The following is a 17,919-nucleotide window of genomic DNA, read 5'->3' on the forward strand; positions in this document are numbered from 1 at the left end:
TTTATTTATTCCATTTATTCCATTTTTTCCATTTATTTTATTTATTCCATTTATTCCATTTATTTCATTTATTCCATTTATAAATGAATAAAATATTTTTACAAAATGTATTTTTAACTGGTATTAAAATAATTCAAAAAAATTATAATTCCTCTTATCCAATATAATTAAACAATAATAAATACACTTATAATATATAGTTAATCTTATTTGAAAAAGTACTGTTACTTTATAAAATGTTAAACTAGTTTTTAATGTATATATCAGTATAAATATTTAATTAAAAAATATGTGTTATAACGGATAAATATTTTTATATAAAAAGTTATATGATAATTAGCAATCTATAATTTTAATAAGTTCAACTTTGAAAGAAACTGAACCTAATAAATTCATATTTGAAAAAGTTGTCAACTTTTAAAAAGAATGATTATTTATTAATGTATGTTTAAAAACAGAAATTTTAAAGCTGCCATAAGTAAAATTAGTAGATTATAATAATAAAAAAGTACATAAAAGGTAATAAAGTAGTTCAGAATCTAATTTCATTCTTTTTAAAAAGATGTAGTTAATCTTATCTGAAAAAATAACCTTACTGTGATAATTACTATAACAATAGTATTAACAAAACTTTTAAAAATTCATTAAACAATGTAAGATTTAAAATATTTCTGAATAAAAAAGAATTTAAATACTAAAATAATTGATAATTAAATTGACTTTTTGATATCTTCATATCAATACAAGATTAAGTAATTAAATAAATGTGAGTATTGTGATGATAATTCGCATATTCTTATTATGCAAATGGTTTTCGGTTAATCCCACGTTGACTCCGACCAAAACTTCACCGCCGAGTCAAAAACCGAAACCGACATCGAAAATCCGAGTCTATAAATTTCTATAAAAGATTCACCGACCGAAATACAGTCGTAACAAATGAAACCACAGTCGCAGATAATTTTCTGGATTCATGTAAATTTTATGCGGCATTAAGTGACTTAAAGTTGTCGGATAAATGCGAAATAGAATTATTTAGTGTGGAGTTAGTTTCCCCGGGGCGTCGCGACGCCTCCGCCTAAGCTGAGGAAAAACGAAAGTGTCTCCAAAATTGGAGGGATTACTTAATTTAACACTAATTAATGTACAAGGTGGTCAAGAACACTTCTGGACAAATTTTAAAGAATTGGTTGATTGATTATATTGATTAAAACAGTTAATAAAATTAATGTAAATTATCAGTAGTTGATAATAAACCATATCGTAAATATAATCATAAGTTTCCATCAACATTTATGTAATTACTCAGTTAATATCCAGATAAAATAACAATATAACACGGTGTGAACTTTAATAATACATATTTTAATCGGTCGATAAGATAAGAGATCGAAATAAAAATTTAGGAATCATAGAAACACAATTCGCAAGTATTGGAACGAAGATGGCTGCGATTCAGTTTTTTATATTCGTTCTGATCTCTGTGAATTTTGTAAGTTGCCAAAACTTCAGTGAACTACTACGTGAACGTGCTGAAAATGAAGCTGCCTCTTACAACCTCAAAGAAGTGTCGCCTAAGTGCTCCAGGTACTTCCTAAACATCGCCTCAAACATTGACACCTTCAAGTACAGTAAGTGAATCAACAAAGTACCAAAACTAAGATAACTGTGATAATTTCTTCGTAGTGTTCGATTCTTCAGCGATTTATCCCCAAGGAGTCCTCCAGGGGAACATATACAACCTGGGGATGTACGACGAGTGCATGGCAATCAAAGGGGTGTTCGAGGATGAGGAGTTCCAAGGAAGATATTGCTTGACCTCCTCCAGTTACACCGTAAATTCATTCCGGTAATTAGTCAGCGACTTTTCATCACGTCTTGAGGTTTCAGGTCTCTTTTTTTCCAGTCAAATTGGCACGTTGCGTCCCAAGTTTTTGTACCCATGAAGATGTCACCTCAATATTCGGGAATCAGGTCGACGAGGCAAGTTGCTACAGCTACGCCGACGACAATCCTATTGGTACTGGAGGAATTATAACCATGTAAGTACCTACGTTCAAAATTACAACAATGGGCTTAATTGTTTTAAGTTTTCAGTACGATCCTCGCCCTTTTCGCCTTAATAACTGTGGCCTCCTCAGTGTACGAGTACTATTTGCTTAAGACCAACAAGGGTAAATCCTAGGTAACCTTTTTAGGAGTCTTCGGTTGACTTAATTAATTAATTGCAGCCCCTAAGCATGAAGTGCTTATTGGGTTCTCCGCTCTGAGGAACACCAAGAGGATCTTCCAGTCCAGCAGCGACCCAAATCAACTGTTGTGCCTCAATGGGCTGAAGGCGATAAGCATGATGCTCATCATATTCTTCCACGTCTACCAGAACAACTTCCTGGGGCCCTTTGCCACCTTTTTGGACCTCCAAAAGGTTTAATTTATAGTACCCCAATGGATAATAAAATCATCTTTGTGACTTTCCAGTTTATAACAACTAAAGCCAACATGTTCGTGTTACAAATGTCGATTGCTGTTGACACGTTCTTCACCGTGGCTGGCATTTTGGTCACCTACAACTTCATGAAGAACTACGACAAGACCGGAAAGTATGGTGTGGCGGACATATTGAAGTCTTACGTCCACAGATACTTTAGGTGTGCCTCCTGATTAATACACTTATGCCTATTATATTAATCTGTTATAGATTAACGCCAGTTCTTTTAGTAATGATCTTGTTGCACATGTACATCTTGGAATACGTGGGGGAAGGACCCACCCACTACAACGTCCAGTCCACTTTATCAAGTAGGTGCCATAAGTATTGGTGGTCTGCCTTGTTGTACGTGCAGAACTACGTGAACCCCATGAAAGACGTAAGACGTAAATTTGTAACGTTTTATAAGATATACCTCCAATGGTTTTTTGGTTTTAGTGCGTACCTCAATCGTGGTACTTGTCAGTGGACATGCAGCTGTTCATCCTGTCACCATTTTACCTTATAATACTCAAACACTTCCCCAAGTTTACTCGTTACTTAAACGTCACCTTGATATTTGTTTCTATAATTGTGCCCTTTTATGTGTCGTACGTGGGGGAGTTCCCATACGCAGGCTACGTTTCGGAGTAAGTGCCCTAAATTTCGTCCATCCCTTAGTTAGTTAACAGGTATTTTTAGTGAACGTGGTGATGACTACATGATTGATTACTACATGAAAACCCATTGTCGATTTGGGGTTTATGTCATAGGGATGATTTGTGGCTATTACATTTACCAAATAAAAAAAGAGAAGAAGTCCATCAACTTACAAAACGTTAGTGGATCCTTTCATCACTTAATACTAATTATTTAATGCATGTTTCCTTTAGTTTATTAGAGTACCAGTTTGGGTGTTGACCATTTCAGTATTGGTGCTTTGTTGGATGATTGCCATTGTCTTCATGGGTAAGGAGAAAGATGTTGGGGCTAATGCAGCCTTCAATTCCACCTTCAGACAAGTATTTTCTTTGGGGCTGTCGAGTTTGGTACTTTTGTGTGTGACTGGAAATGGAGGTAGCCCAATAAACACCTAAAATTGGTCTTGGCTTGACTTTATTTTATTGTTTTTAGGCTTCATAAACGACTTCCTGTCCTTGCCCGTCTTTCAAGTCCTGACCAAACTGTCTTACTCCATGTATTTGGTGCATTATGCTGAAACTGTCATTCGAGCTTCATCAACTGTATACATCAGAAAATTCAGCAGGTTAACACTGGTATATTAAGCTAAATACATTGATGAAAATGAAGCCATCATTTGATTAATTAATTTTTAGTTCCTTGACTACTGTGGCGACTTTACGATAACATTGATATTATCCTACTTCTGTGTAATAATGTTTGAAATTCCCTTCGTAACGTTGGACAAATATTTGTTCTCAAGTAAGAATAATACACATTTCATGCAACACACCTCTCAAGTAACTTTAACGTCTATATTTTCAGGTATCGAAGCTGTTTATGTTAAATTTAAAAGTTTATCAGGTAAAAAATCTCCATAATGTACTCAATCGATAAATTCTCATTTTATTTGATATTATATTTTGTTGGTTTAATTTAATTTTATCATTCAGATAAGGTTTCAAAAATGTTGTAATCTGGGTTGCCTATTAATACAGCTAAATTAGATTGTTCAGTTCACCCAGTATATTTGAATGGTTTTAATTAGATATTAACTTAATATATTTTTGTACACACTGATTTTTAATTACAATTATAATAAATGATACTTCAAACACTGAATTGATTCTTTATTATTTAATTAGGAACGAAACTAATTCAAAAGGATATTGAGGAAAGCACAAAATGGCTGGAGAGCAACAAACAAAAACTGTCCTGAGAACAGGACGTGTGAACATGGTTATTAGAAAACTGAGTTATAAATCAATAAAGTTTTGTTTGATATTTTTTGTAAGCATATTTCAAATTAGGAAGTCCGTCCTTCAGTCTAACAAATGTTAAACAGTACAGGACGAAGTAATTAATATTTTATTATTGATAATCAAGGTACAATTATAATTAAATTACAAATTAAAATATAATATAAATAAGAGGTTTAAAATTTAGAATAATTTTAATGAAGAAATATGTGTACTTAACGTTCTTCAATTGTTGGTGATGGTACCTGTCATTTTCCAGCTTCTTTTCCTCAAGATTATAAAAAACTGAATTTGTTTATTATGTTATTTATATTCTTTATTTAACTTTGTACAATCCTTTTTCGAAAAAACAAACAAAAAGTGGTGGTTCTAGTTATGGTGATGGTACTAATCATTCTCCTGCTTTGCCTCAAGATTTTAACAAACAGAATTTAATTTGTTATTTATTTCCTTTATTTAACTTTCTACAATATTTTTTTGAAAGAACAAACCAAAATGCACGTTCTAGTTCTGGTGGTGGTACTAGTCTTTTTCCTAAAGATTATAACAAAGGGAATTTATTTATAATATTATTTATTTTCTTTGTTTAAGTTTCTACAATCTTTTTTCGAAAGTACAAATCAAAATGCAGGTTCTAGTTTTGGTGATGGTACTAGTCTTTCTCCTGCTTCTTTTCCTCAAAATCTTAACAAATTGAATTTGTATATTATATTATTAATTTTGTTTATTTCACTTTCTTCAATTATTTTTTAAAAAACCAAACCTAATGCAGGTTCTAGTGTTGATGATGGTACCAGTCACATTCACATTTTTTTTTATTTTTTATGCTTATTCAGATAATATTTTATTTTAAACTTTGTGAAACCATCTTCATATATGGCTATTTAGATAAATCTTATAAGTTGATTAGTGAGTCATTTACTGTGAATACAATTATCTCAATATAAGGTATTAAAATCAATCAATATTTTCATTATACTAAATTGGATAAGCACTTAAGATGAGGTGGGCAAAACCTGAAGATAAGACAAAATATAAAGTAACTCATGGGCCGTTTCTTCTCACTAGTTTCATTCTTAATCATGAAGCTGGTGATCCTGCTCATTATAGCTTTCCTGCAACATGCAGTAAGTTCCATGGAAGACTTACTGGAAACATTCAGTGAATTTTTTAAAAAAACACAAAATAAAGGCCTAACTGAGCCCTGCAGAGCAGCCTTAGGAAACGTTTCTAGTTGGACTTTGTTGAAAAGTAAGTTCTTGTAAATAATTTAACTTTATCATATTTATATTCTGTTAGTTTTCGATGCAAGCTCGAAAGTACCATCAGGAGTTTTGAACTTGAACATGTTTGATTTGGGGAATTTCGACGAATGTTACCAACTATTTGAAGAGATTGATGATGGCACCATAACTTATGGGAAATATTGTTTAAGTACCATCAATATTGGTACTTCTATACCATTAAGGCAGGATGGCAATAAAGATACAAAAATGTTGGGAACACGACATGTGGGTTTGCACCTTGCTTATTGTCTTCTCAGCCCTTGCACCTCTGAAGACTTTGCTAATATTTTTAAGTGGGCCACTTTTGATGACCAGTACTGTTACTCACAAGATACTGATCCTGAACTGGATGCAAGTGACTGTACAGCCATGTAAGTATAATATTTAATTTATTTGACACAAAACAAGTCTTTAGAATCTAACAATAAATTGTGTGTTTCAGAGTTATTTTCAGTATATTGGCCCTCTTGGTAATTTTATCAACCTCCTACGACTTATTCCTTTATTACACCGAAAAAGGTACATAATTAATTCAATACAGCATTCGAGACTAACAATTATACTTTGCAGAAGCCCCACACGTAATATTCCTGGCGTTCTCCCTCCGGAGCAACGGCCGGAAGATCCTGAAAACAACCTCGTCCGGTGGCCAGCTGTCCTGCATCAACGGCTTCAAGGCCTTGAGCATGATGTGGGTGATTTACGGGCACGAGAACAGTCTTTTAATGACCGGGGGCACGATGAATTACAAAGATGTAAGCTCGTTCGCGATGGACAAGAAGAACATGTACGTACTTGCGGCACAGGTTTCAGTCGACACGTTTTTCGCCATTGCCGGACTGTTAACTGTTTACTCTGTACTTAAGAGTAAAGTTAAAGGGACGAACTTCGTCCACAATCTTCCTAAGTTTTACGTTCACAGATACTTAAGGTGTGTTTTTGACACTTTTACTAGCTGGTTCATAAAAGCTAAGTTTCTAGACTCACACCTGCGTTTGCCTTTATAATTCTCTTCAACTCGACCTTGTTGAGGTTTATGGGAAGTGGACCCTTCTGGGGGAACGTCCAAGAAGAAGTTAATAAGTGTCGAAGTGGTTGGTGGGGGTCTTTGTTGTACATACAAAACTATATAGACCCCCTTTCTAGTGTAAGCTTCCATAAAAGTATTCATATATATTTTTTAACCAATTTATTGTCTTTAGTGTGCTCCTCAGTCATGGTATTTGTATGTTGACACACAACTCTTTGCTGTTTCACCTTTAGTAATAATTCCATTGTTGCTTTGGCCAACTATTGGACTTGCCTTTCTGGGGTTTCTAATTTTGGCTGGAATTGTTATACCATTTAGCATTACCTACGGCTTAGACTTATCTGCAGGCTTGTAAGTTGTGGACCAATAAACAAAAACCTGTCAGTAATTGTGTGCTTTTAGGATAACAGGTGAAAATTACCTTAAATATTATTATACTCAACCTTACTCGAGGTGTGGGCCATATTTTATTGGAATGTTGTTTGGGTGGCTAATTTACAAACTAAAAACTGATGAAATTGTTGTCAGCAAAAGAACTTGCCATCAGGTAAACATCTTAACTTAATTAATCTTTAAAGGATGACCAGTTTCTTCTTTTAGATGGCTGTAGTTTTGTGGCCAGTTGCTGTAGCTGGCACTGCAGCTTGCCTTTATGGAGGAGCAGACTTGGTAATAGGAGAGAACACAAGTATATTGGCCTCGTCCTTTTACAACGGCTTTAACAGGAACTGTTGGGCTCTATCCTGCTGCATTATCATCACGTTATGCTCTATCGGACATGGAGGCAACACATCAGTTAATACTAAAATGAATACGTCTGCTAATAGTTTTGTTTCAGGTCCAATTAATGCGTTCCTCTCTCTGCCATTGTTTCAAATTTTAGCAAAGTTATCGTACTCAATGTACCTGGTTCATTACACCATTGTAATTACGGTTCGACTCATGAGCATTAGGGCACCGATTTATTTTTCGTTTTGGTCAGTTGTTCACTCGTTTTTGGGAGATTTTATGTTGACGTTAATTGGGGCGTTCTTCTTGTCTTCCATACTTGAATCCCCCGTTATGATTATTGAAAAATTCATATTCAGTGAGTATTTAATTAGTGATTAACTAACACATTAACTGACACTTTTGTTTCAGGCAATGATAACCACTCAAAGACTCAGAATAAATCTCCAGTTAAAAATAATGTTTAATAATAATAATAATTAAATAAATAATATTGTTGTTATATTATTTGTGTATTTATTCTCCATAAAAAAATACAAAAAGTTGACCTAATTATTTCTTTAGTGTTATGTATATAGTTACTTATTCTTGAAGTTCATAAGAGCCTTAATTCAGTGTTCTGAAGTTTTGAGGATTCCTTTCAATGCCAGTTTACCAAATTCTGACAAAACTTTTATATTTAATGACTGATATATCTATCTCAATCAATTTATTCTCACTACATTACATGTTAATTTATATATTGCTTGAAAAAAATCATTAATTTCAGCCTTTAGACAAATCATTTATTTAGGGTTGTCAAGTCTGGTACTTAGATGTGTTAGAGATGTGTATAGATACTTATTCTTGAAGTTCACAATAGCCTTAATTCTGTGTTCTGAAGTTTTCAGACTTCTATGTGTTAAAAATGTATATAGGATTCTTACTCTTGAAGTTCACAATAGTTTTAATTCAGTATTCTGAAGTTTTCAGGCTTCTTATCAATGCCAGTTTTCCAAATTCTGACAGAACTTTTATATTTAATAACTAATATATCTATCTCAGTCCATTTATTCTCACTGCATAACATGATAATTTATATGTTTCTTGAAAAAAATCTTTAATTTCAACATTTAGACAACTCATTTATATAGGGTTGTCAAGTTTGGTACTTTTACATGTCAGAACTGTACATAGTTACACTTTATTGAAGTTCACAATAGCCTTAATTCAGTTTTCTAAAGTTTCTAAGGCTTCTTCTCATTGTCAGTTTTTTAAATTCTGACAAAACTTTTATATTTAATAACTAACAAATCTCTACTCAATCAATTTATTCTTAGTACTTATTAATATGGATATTGATTTTTATCATTGTGATAAGATTTAGGAAAGTTTTATAACTTAACAAATGTAATTTGGCTTGCATATCAACACAATATGTTTTTAAAGTTTATAAACATTGATGTAATAAGCTACTAACAAATTTCGTTGAAATATGAAGCTTTAAGTTTTAAATTTTTAATTTGTACATTAATAATCACATAATTAAATATATTTAAATGGTTTTAATTATAAAATAATAATTAAATATACTCTGATGTTCCTTTTGAATAAAATTTTTATAAATTAGCTTTGAAATATTAATTCTTAATTATTTAATTATACAAAATTGGTCAAGAAAGTAAAAACCAAAGAACAATAAAAACAGTACCAAACATTTTAAATTTAAAAAATTGTAAATTATTTTTCTGTAATTATAATAGGAAATTAGAAATATGATAATCTAGGTTGTCTAATTGTCCAAAATCAAATATGTTAGTAATTACTAGATGAAATAACAATTGAAATAAATATTAAATAAATTAAACTTTAAAAACAATGTATAACAATTTTAAACTATTATATAATAATAATAATATTTATTTTTGTTGTACCAGAATTATTTTGTATATTTTTATGAAACTTTTAGAGTTTTTTTAATTTTTCACTTTTTTGAAAATTGTTTAAAAAGAAACCCAAATTTATATATTTAAGTTAACTGCACAATAAATTTAATTTGGAAAATAGTTCTAATTTCATTAATTATTTATTATAGCATAAGTTTATCTCCACGTTTCTATTGATTAATTGTTATTATTAGAAATAAAATGTGTAATGACCATTTATTATTAACAGTATTAGTCATTTTAGGTTTCAGACAAAATCAAGATAACATATAATAATCATTCATTTTATCTAAAATTATTAATAGCTGGTTAATTATTAAAATTCTTAATACTAAGAAAATAGTTAGAAAAAAGTTTTTGTTTAGTCTTTTTAGTATTTTCTTTAGTAATTTTGAACAAAAATTTCATCCTGAATTTTAAAGCTTAATTTTCAACTCTAACTTCACTTCTTTACCTTTAAACAAGAAAAATGTAGTACAAAATATTTAAATTTTATTTTTAGAATTTTGTAATATATTTTTTTACTTTTGTTTAAAGTGAAACGTGACAATTTAGTAGCCACGCATTGCTATGATGTCTCCTAGTTATAAATTTGCTATGAAAAATACAACAACTCAATTATTATCTGGCAAAATCAACGAATCAATATTTCCACTACAACCAGGCGGGACAAAAATTTAAATGAGTATCCACTTTAAAATAGGCGGGCAATTAGTATAGATAAGAAAAAATATAAATTATTTCCTAGAGCTTCACCTCAGTTACATTCGCAAGGATGAAGCTGGTGGTGTTGGTCTTAATAAGTTTACTGCAACTTGCAGTAAGCTTTAACACTACATCCATTAAAGATTTAGTACAAGTAACTTCCAGTGAATATTTTAAGCAATTACAAAATGAAGGCGTGAGTGAGTTGTGTAGGGCAGCCTTAGGAAGTGCCTCTTTTTCAACTTTGATACAACGTAAGTATTCTCTTATTATAAACAACTCAATATAATATTTGTATTTTATTAGTTTTCGATGCCAGCTCCAAAGTACCATCAGGAATTTTGAACGTGGACATGTTTGACTTGGGAAACTTCGACGAATGTTATAAACTGTCTGAGGAGATTTCTGGCGCCACTATATATGGGAAATATTGCCTTAGTACCATCCAAATTGACCCATCTATACTCTTTGTAAGTGCCCCCAACTTTCCTTAATGTGCACTAATTATTTTATTAAAACAGAACGACACCAAAAGTACAAGAATGTTGGGTAAGCACAACATGGGGTTGCACCTTGCTTATTGCTTACTCAGCCCCTGCACCACCGAAGATTTTGCCAGTATTTTTAAGTGGACCAGCTTCGATAACCAGTACTGTTACTCCCAAGACTCTGATCCTAAACTGGATGCAAGTGACTGTACTGCCATGTAAGTGTTTTACTCTTTTAATCACAAAGAGACTGTAATGGTGTATTTTGTGTTTCAGAATTATTTTCAGCATATTTGCCCTCTTGGTAATTTTATCAACCACCTACGACATACTCCTTTATTACACCAAAAAAGGTAACTAACAATTAATTTAATTTAATATAAAATTCATGCCTCACAATTAAATTTCACAGAAGCCCCACACCAAATCCTGTTGGCGTTCTCCCTCTGGAGCAACGGCCGCAAGATCCTGAAAACGACGACCCCGTCCGGCGGCCAGCTGTCCTGCATCAACGGCTTCAAGGCCCTGAGCATGATGTGGGTGATTTACGGGCACGAGAACAGCATTTTACTGAACAGCGGCGCCGTGAATTACCTGGACATAAGCTCGTTCATGAAGGACAAGAAGAACATGTACGTGCTGGCTGCGCAGGTTTCGGTGGACACGTTTTTCTCCATTGCAGGACTGCTGACTGTTTACACGGTTCTTAAGGCTAAGGTTGAGGGGATGACGTTCGTTCGTAATCTTCCGATGTTTTACGTTCATAGGTACTTAAGGTATGTTTAGTACTTTTGTTGGTGAGAAGTTGTTAGAAGTTGAGGTTCTAGGTTAACTCCTGCGTTTGCATTTGTCATCCTATTTAATGCAACCCTGTTGAAGTTTATTGGAAGTGGACCCTTTTGGGGTAACGTACAAGAAGATATTGATAACTGTCGGGAAGGATGGTGGGGATCCATGTTATACATCCAAAACTACATAGATCCTCTTTCTACTGTAAGTCACAATAAAAGTATTAATACAATTTCTTTTAATTCCACCATTATTTTAGTGTGTTCCTCAGTCATGGTACTTATATGTTGACACACAATTATTCGCAGTTTCACCTTTGGTGATAATCCCATTGCTGTTTTGGCCAACCATTGGACTTGCCTTCCTGGGGTTACTTATTTTGGCCGGATTTGTTATACCATTTGCTGTCACTTATGATTTAGACTTGTCTGTGGCTCAAATTGACATGTAAGAGATAAAAAAATAAACAAAAAACCCATAAAAATTATATAATTTCAGGGACACAAGTCTTAGGTACATGAAATACTATTACACCCAACCCTACACAAGATGCGGCCCATATTTTATAGGAATGTTGTTTGGTTGGCTCATTTACAAACTAAAAACTGATGGTATTGTTGTGAGCAAAAAAACTATGCACAAGGTAAATATTTTATCTTACTTAGACTCCAGAGGTGATCATTTTCTTCTTCTAGATGTCCATAGTTTTGTGGCCAGTTTCCTTGGCTGGCACCGCAGCTTGTCTTTATGCAGGAGGAGACCTTGTAACAGGCGTCAACACCGACATTTTAGACACATCATTTTACAACGGCTTCAACAGGAACTGTTGGGCCCTATCCTGCTGCATCATCATCATGTTATGCTCTATTGGATATGGAGGCAAGCCCCCTAGTTAAGGCTTAAAGAATTCCTTAAAGAATAGTTTTATTTCAGGTCCAATTAATGCCTTCCTGTCGATCCCACTGTTTCAAATACTAGCCAAGTTGTCTTACTCCATGTACTTGGTTCATTTCACCATTGTGATCACAGCACGTTTCATGAGCATTAGGGCACCAACTTATTTTTCGTTTTGGACACTCATTCACTCATTTTTTGGTGATTTTATGTTAACTTTGGTTGGATCGTTCTTTTTGTGTGCCATCTTTGAATCTCCCGTTATGATTATCGAAAAATTCATATTTGGTAAGTTAACCAACTAACCATTCATTTAGTTATTACTTATTGGTGATTTTGTTTTAGGTAATGATAACCGTCCAAAAACTCAAAAGAAATCTCCAGATGAAAGTAAAATTTAATACTTAAATCTAGTTAAATTAAGTTATATTATATTAATAAATTATTATTTTTACTTACAATTTGTTTTATTAGGAAATTTACTAAAATTGTAAGAGATAACAAGTCCTGAACACTTTTGGCACAAGTACCAATTGACGTCTAGCTATCACTTATAATAATTATCATCTATCTTACTTTAAAGTTTAAATATTTTTTAATTATGCAAATCTTTTGTTATTCTTATAGACAATTAACTTAATTTTTACCTAATGATAAATATATACACATGTCCACAATCAGATTTAAGAGCTGCAGTCTAAAGCTCATAAATTAATTAAGATTAAATAAACATAATGAAATCTTAAACAAGGATCCAGAATCTTCAGAATTCTGGCTTTATCTAGTTACTTAATCTTGATATTATTAATATTTTCTTCCACCTTCCAATGAGCTAATTATTGCTTTTATTAATTACTTAAATATTTAAATTACTTTGCTATTATAAAGAGTCAATATTAATAAGTTGTCTGTTAAATAAATATCAAATGAATAAACATATTTTATCAATTTTTAGTTAACCACTCAGGATATCACACTAAAGTCAAGAAGTGGGCAATCATGACGTCACAAGCTCCTTATTTAGCATGTCCAAATAAAATAAAATCTATTCTATACTATTTAAATTAATGATCCATATATTTTGTTATAATTGTTTTTTATTAGACATATTTTATGATCTGTTGATAATTTTATCACGTATTATTTAATACTTTATTACTCGGAAATTGATAAGTTTATTTGAAGTAGTTTAATAATCTTATGGTTCTTTTTTTACAATTTCTTAGCATTCCCTCCCCGTCAGGGGGATTATTGTGATCCCTTTAACTTAATTCAATTGTAACAGTTTTATGGGCAGTTACATTAGCTGCATTTTTCAACAACAGCTTCAACATTGAAGGACAAAACGAGTAAATTTCAGGTCCTGCTGATGATCTCCTTCAAGATTGAATTTCAACATCAAAGTGTTATGTTATTATATAACATTACGATAATATTGCCTAAAAAATAACATATCTCTATGAGTCATTTAAATTTTTAATAATAAGTACAAAAATTAATCTCTTACTAATAATTTATGTACATTTTATCAGTTAATAACACAACCAGATATATCTAGATGAAGGATTATGATGCATCAAATAAAATTTACAATATGAAAATAATTTTAATGTTGGTTAAAAAATTAAAAATTAATATTAATTTGTCAAATTAATATTACATTATTTTGACTGATTGTATTTTTTAATGTGAAGGATTGGATACCTGGCTACAATGTTTGGCATCCTTTGGGGTGCCACAAGGGTCCAATCTTGGACACCTTCTTGTCCATCTATTCATTAATGATTTACCCTTGGGCATTAATTAAATTAAAAATAAAACTTAAGATCACTTTTTAAAGTTAAGTTAAGTTAAATAAAAATGCATGTACGTATTTTTTTATTTTATCAATATGGAACGTGACAACTTTATTTTAAAGCACGTTCATTAGTGAGTCATATATATGGAAAATACTATTACAATAAGCAAAATATTATCTATTAAACGAAACACTCATTCGGGATAAAAATTTGAAGTAGCATCTACTTTAGTTAGATAAGACAAAATATAAATTATTTCATAGAACCATCACCTGCATTTTGCAGTCATGAAGCTTGCAATCCTGTTTATTTTAGCTTTGCTGCGGTGTGCAGCAAGTTTCGATGTAGCTTCGATGAAAGGTTTGATAGAAAATGAATATTTTAAAAGATTACAAGATGAAAGCATAAGTGAGGGTTGCAGTAAAGCCTTAGGAAAGATTTCTAGTATGACTCTGGTAAAACGTAAGTACTTCCTTCAAAGTAATTCAACACAACCATAAGTTATGTTCTGTTAGTTTTCGATGCCAGTTCCAAAATACCATCGGGATTTTTGAACTTGAACATGTTTCACTTGGGTAACTTTGATGAATGTTATAAACTGTCTGAGGAGGTTGACAACACAACCATTTATGGCAAATATTGTCTGAGTACCGTCCATATTGATACATTATTTGGTGTAAGTCTGCACAGCAAGTTTCCAAAAGTGATTTTTGATATTAAATTGTTCTATTAAATCAGGGTGACCACAGCAAAGATACAAGAATGTTGGGGAGGAACAACTTAGGGTTGCACCTTGCTTATTGCTTGCTCAGCCCTTGCACCAGCGAAGACTTTGCCAAAATTTTTCAATGGACCACCTTTGAGGACCAATATTGTTACTCCCAAGACAGTGATCCTGAACTGGACGCAAGTGACTACACAGCTATGTAAGTTATTGTGTTTCGTTTGAGTTAAACTCTAACTCTAAATGATTTTGTTTGTTTTAGAGTTATTTTTAGTGTGTTTGCCCTGCTGGTAATTTCATCCACAGCCTACGATTTGTTCCTTTATTACACGAAAACCGGTAATCTCAACAAAATTAATTTAATACACGTCTTGTGATTCGTTTAATTAAATTTTAGAAGCCCTACACGACGTACTCCTGGCGTTCTCCCTTTGGAGCAACGGCCGGAAGATCCTAAAAACAAACTCGTCCAACAGCCAGTTGTCCTGCATCAACGGCTTCAAAGCCCTGAGCATGATGTGGGTGATTTACGGGCACGAGAACAGCCTTTTAGTGAGCAGCGGCACCATGAATTACATGGAAGTGAGCCTGTTCATGAGGGAGAAGAAGAACATGTATTTACTTGCGGCGCCGGTTTCGGTCGACACCTTTTTCGCCATTGCCGGGCTTTTAACTGTTTACACGGTTCTTAAGGCTAAGGTTGAAGGGATGAAGTTTGTTCGGGGGCTTCCAATGTTTTACGTTCACAGATACTTGAGGTATGTTTGAAGCTTTTTCAAGTGATTAGTTGTTGGCAGTTGAGGTTTTAGGTTAACTCCTGCCTTTGCCTTTGTAATTCTATTTAATGCAACCTTGTTGAGGTTTGTTGGAAGTGGGCCATTTTGGGGAAATGTGCAGAATGATGTTGATACCTGCAGGGAGGGATGGTGGGGATCCATCCTATACATACAAAACTACATAGATCCTATGTCTACTGTAAGTAACAACAAAAATACTTTAAGTTACTTTTTAGACTCCATCAATTTGTCTCTTTTTAGTGTGTCCCTCAATCCTGGTATTTGTATGTTGACACACAATTATTCGCCATCTCACCCTTGGTGATAATTCCTTTACTCTTTTGGCCAACTATAGGACTTGCCTTCTTGGGCTTACTAATTTTGGCTGGAATTATCATACCATTTTCTGTTACTTACAGTTTAGATCTAACTGTGGCTCAAACTGACATGTAAGTACTCTAAAAGTACACCAAAAATCGGTAATAATCATTAATAATTTCAGGGAATCAAGTGAAAGGTACATGAAATATTACTATGCCCAACCCTACACAAGATGTGGCCCATATTTTATTGGAATGTTGTTTGGATGGCTCATTTACAAGTTAAAAACTGACGAAATTACTTTGAGCAAAAAAACTATGCGTCAGGTAAACACTTTAACTCAATTAATACCCAACGATGACCATTTTCCTGTTGTTGTAGTTGTCCATAGTTTTGTGGCCGGTTGCTCTGGCTGGCACCGCAGCTTGTCTTTATGGAGGCGCAGACCTTGTGACGGGAGCCACCACCAGTACTTTAGCCACGTCGTTTTACAACGGCTTCAACAGGAACGGCTGGGCTTTATCCTGCTGCATTATCATCATGTTGTGCTGCATCGGATACGGAGGCATGCACATCAGTTAAAGCCAAAACGACTATGTTTACTGACGGTTTTGTTTCAGGTCCAATTAATGCGTTCCTCTCGATCCCATTGTTTCAAACGTTGGCGAAATTATCGTATTCCATGTATTTGGTGCATTACACTATTGTAATTACGGCCCGATATATGAGCGTGAAGGCCCCCATTTATTTTTCCTGGTGGTCTGTTGCTCATGGGTTTTTTGGTGATTTTATATTGACGTTAGTTGGGGCATTCTTTTTGTGTGCCATTTTTGAATCTCCCATTATTATCATAGAAAAATTCATATTTGGTAAGTGACATTAACGGGATTATTTAATCAATTTTTTAATGATAATTTTGTTTCAGGTAATGAAAACCATTCCAAGACTGAAAAGAAATCTCCAATTAAAAATAAAATTTAATACTTAGATATACTTAAATATTGTTATGTTATATTAATAAATTATTATTTTTATTTAGAAATTGTTTTTTTCTAATTATTACTCATAATAATTTACTTAATCTATCACAATCAGATTTAGCCACTAACTAAAGTTTATAAATTAATTACATGTAATTAAGATTAAATGACAAAATCATGTCAATTAATACAATGAATTTTTTATTCTGTAATCATGTGTTGTTAATTTTAATTTCTGATTTCTTTTAAATATAATTTCATCAATTTCACAATTTTATTTAACTCTAATTAGAATATACTGTGAAATAGATTTAGATTTTTGAACCAAATGTTAATAAAGTTTAAATTTAATTTTGTATAAAATAAGTTTTATCTACAATTTTTTTTCCAATTTATAATATAAAATGAATTTACAAATAATCCCCCCATAATCTGATGAGTAACTGTCCTTTAAATTAATTAATTAAACAATTAAGATTAAATAATATCATCACACACGTACAGTATGAGTCAACTAATAAACACAATAAATAAAAACATCAAAACATGTAAATCTCACTTTACCTGCAACAAATATGTTTGTTTGAAGTATTGGAGGTGTCGATGCCATAAAAGCAAATGAAATCAAAAACCAATCCAAACTATATACATTTTAGGTTTATTTGATTTTTTTAATATTTTTTCCAATAGATTAATATTTATTACGTTTTTAAGTCCTTATAATGTTAATGTTTAATGTTCACAGACCTTTTATATATCAATTTCTTATGATTATTTTGTTCAAAAGTTAACAAAATTAGTTTTTAGATTGTAATAGTTCGTTGGCAACGAAGCTCAAGAGGAGATCTTGTAACACAAGCACATTAGCAGCATCTTTTTACAACAGCTTCGACGCAAACTGTTGGGCCCTTTCCTGCTGCATTAACAGCACGTTATGCTGCACTGGATGGGTTAGTTAATGATATAACGAATACGTTTCCTAATGGTTTTGTTTCGGGTTCAATTAATGCGTTCCTGTCTGTTCCATTGTTCCAAATATTATTAATAACTTATCCATGTACATGGT

The 17,919-nt window shown here is 32.5% G+C and overlaps 4 protein-coding genes across 4 annotated transcripts; all 4 read left to right on the plus strand.

The window, feature by feature from the left end:
- Positions 1-1,444: 1,444 nt before the first annotated feature.
- Positions 1,445-2,185, plus strand: LOC126265560 (uncharacterized). The gene is made up of 4 exons (XM_049967382.1): positions 1,445-1,631; positions 1,687-1,835; positions 1,891-2,042; positions 2,098-2,185. The coding sequence occupies exons 1-4, from the start codon at positions 1,445-1,447 to the stop codon at positions 2,183-2,185; spliced, it is 576 nt and encodes a 191-aa protein (XP_049823339.1).
- LOC109607881 (nose resistant to fluoxetine protein 6-like) lies at positions 1,967-4,270 on the plus strand. The gene is made up of 11 exons (XM_049967607.1): positions 1,967-2,042; positions 2,098-2,174; positions 2,232-2,425; positions 2,479-2,648; positions 2,699-2,867; positions 2,927-3,117; positions 3,170-3,305; positions 3,361-3,544; positions 3,602-3,744; positions 3,805-3,910; positions 3,974-4,270. Exons 3-11 carry the CDS (start codon positions 2,348-2,350, stop codon positions 4,027-4,029), a joined length of 1,233 nt encoding a protein of 410 aa, XP_049823564.1. The 5' UTR covers positions 1,967-2,042; positions 2,098-2,174; positions 2,232-2,347; the 3' UTR covers positions 4,030-4,270.
- A 1,219-nt stretch (positions 4,271-5,489) lies between these two features.
- On the plus strand, positions 5,490-12,707 carry LOC109603429 (uncharacterized). Its single transcript, XM_049967383.1, has 20 exons — positions 5,490-5,658; positions 5,707-6,064; positions 6,136-6,212; positions 6,264-6,624; positions 6,675-6,840; positions 6,896-7,074; positions 7,126-7,270; positions 7,324-7,810; positions 7,864-7,901; positions 10,126-10,336; positions 10,389-10,552; positions 10,604-10,788; positions 10,847-10,923; positions 10,983-11,346; positions 11,398-11,563; positions 11,619-11,806; positions 11,858-12,002; positions 12,055-12,238; positions 12,293-12,541; positions 12,599-12,707. The coding sequence occupies exons 1-20, from the start codon at positions 5,490-5,492 to the stop codon at positions 12,652-12,654; spliced, it is 3,969 nt and encodes a 1,322-aa protein (XP_049823340.1). The 3' UTR covers positions 12,655-12,707.
- A 2,089-nt stretch (positions 12,708-14,796) lies between these two features.
- LOC109603430 (nose resistant to fluoxetine protein 6) lies at positions 14,797-16,914 on the plus strand. Its single transcript, XM_020019929.2, has 9 exons — positions 14,797-14,978; positions 15,039-15,115; positions 15,174-15,534; positions 15,586-15,751; positions 15,814-16,001; positions 16,055-16,199; positions 16,255-16,438; positions 16,494-16,742; positions 16,799-16,914. The coding sequence occupies exons 1-9, from the start codon at positions 14,815-14,817 to the stop codon at positions 16,852-16,854; spliced, it is 1,590 nt and encodes a 529-aa protein (XP_019875488.2). The 5' UTR covers positions 14,797-14,814; the 3' UTR covers positions 16,855-16,914.
- Positions 16,915-17,919: the final 1,005 nt, after the last annotated feature.

The sequence above is a fragment of the Aethina tumida genome, chromosome 5 (assembly GCF_024364675.1).
Source record: "Aethina tumida isolate Nest 87 chromosome 5, icAetTumi1.1, whole genome shotgun sequence".
NCBI lineage: Eukaryota > Metazoa > Arthropoda > Insecta > Coleoptera > Nitidulidae > Aethina > Aethina tumida.

Bases quoted from the DNA above. Each gene is read 5' to 3' on its own strand.
- LOC109603430 (XM_020019929.2), top strand. From the start codon at position 14,815: ATGTTGGGGAGGAACAACTTAGGGTTGCACCTTGCTTATTGCTTGCTC. The intron at 14,979-15,038 runs GTAAGTTATTGT...TGTTTGTTTTAG, and splicing joins GCAAGTGACTACACAGCTAT to AGTTATTTTTAGTGTGTTTG. The intron at 15,535-15,585 runs GTATGTTTGAAG...TTGAGGTTTTAG, and splicing joins TACGTTCACAGATACTTGAG to GTTAACTCCTGCCTTTGCCT.
- LOC126265560 (XM_049967382.1), top strand. From the start codon at position 1,445: ATGGCTGCGATTCAGTTTTTTATATTCGTTCTGATCTCTGTGAATTTT. The intron at 1,836-1,890 runs GTAAATTCATTC...TTGAGGTTTCAG, and splicing joins TGACCTCCTCCAGTTACACC to GTCTCTTTTTTTCCAGTCAA. The intron at 2,043-2,097 runs GTAAGTACCTAC...TTAAGTTTTCAG, and splicing joins ACTGGAGGAATTATAACCAT to TACGATCCTCGCCCTTTTCG.
- LOC109603429 (XM_049967383.1), top strand. From the start codon at position 5,490: ATGAAGCTGGTGATCCTGCTCATTATAGCTTTCCTGCAACATGCAGTA. The intron at 6,213-6,263 runs GTACATAATTAA...TATACTTTGCAG, and splicing joins CCTTTATTACACCGAAAAAG to AAGCCCCACACGTAATATTC. The intron at 11,564-11,618 runs GTAAGTCACAAT...CCATTATTTTAG, and splicing joins ACATAGATCCTCTTTCTACT to TGTGTTCCTCAGTCATGGTA.
- LOC109607881 (XM_049967607.1), top strand. From the start codon at position 2,348: ATGATGCTCATCATATTCTTCCACGTCTACCAGAACAACTTCCTGGGG. The intron at 2,649-2,698 runs GTGTGCCTCCTG...AATCTGTTATAG, and splicing joins TACGTCCACAGATACTTTAG to ATTAACGCCAGTTCTTTTAG. The intron at 3,545-3,601 runs GTAGCCCAATAA...TATTGTTTTTAG, and splicing joins GTGTGTGACTGGAAATGGAG to GCTTCATAAACGACTTCCTG.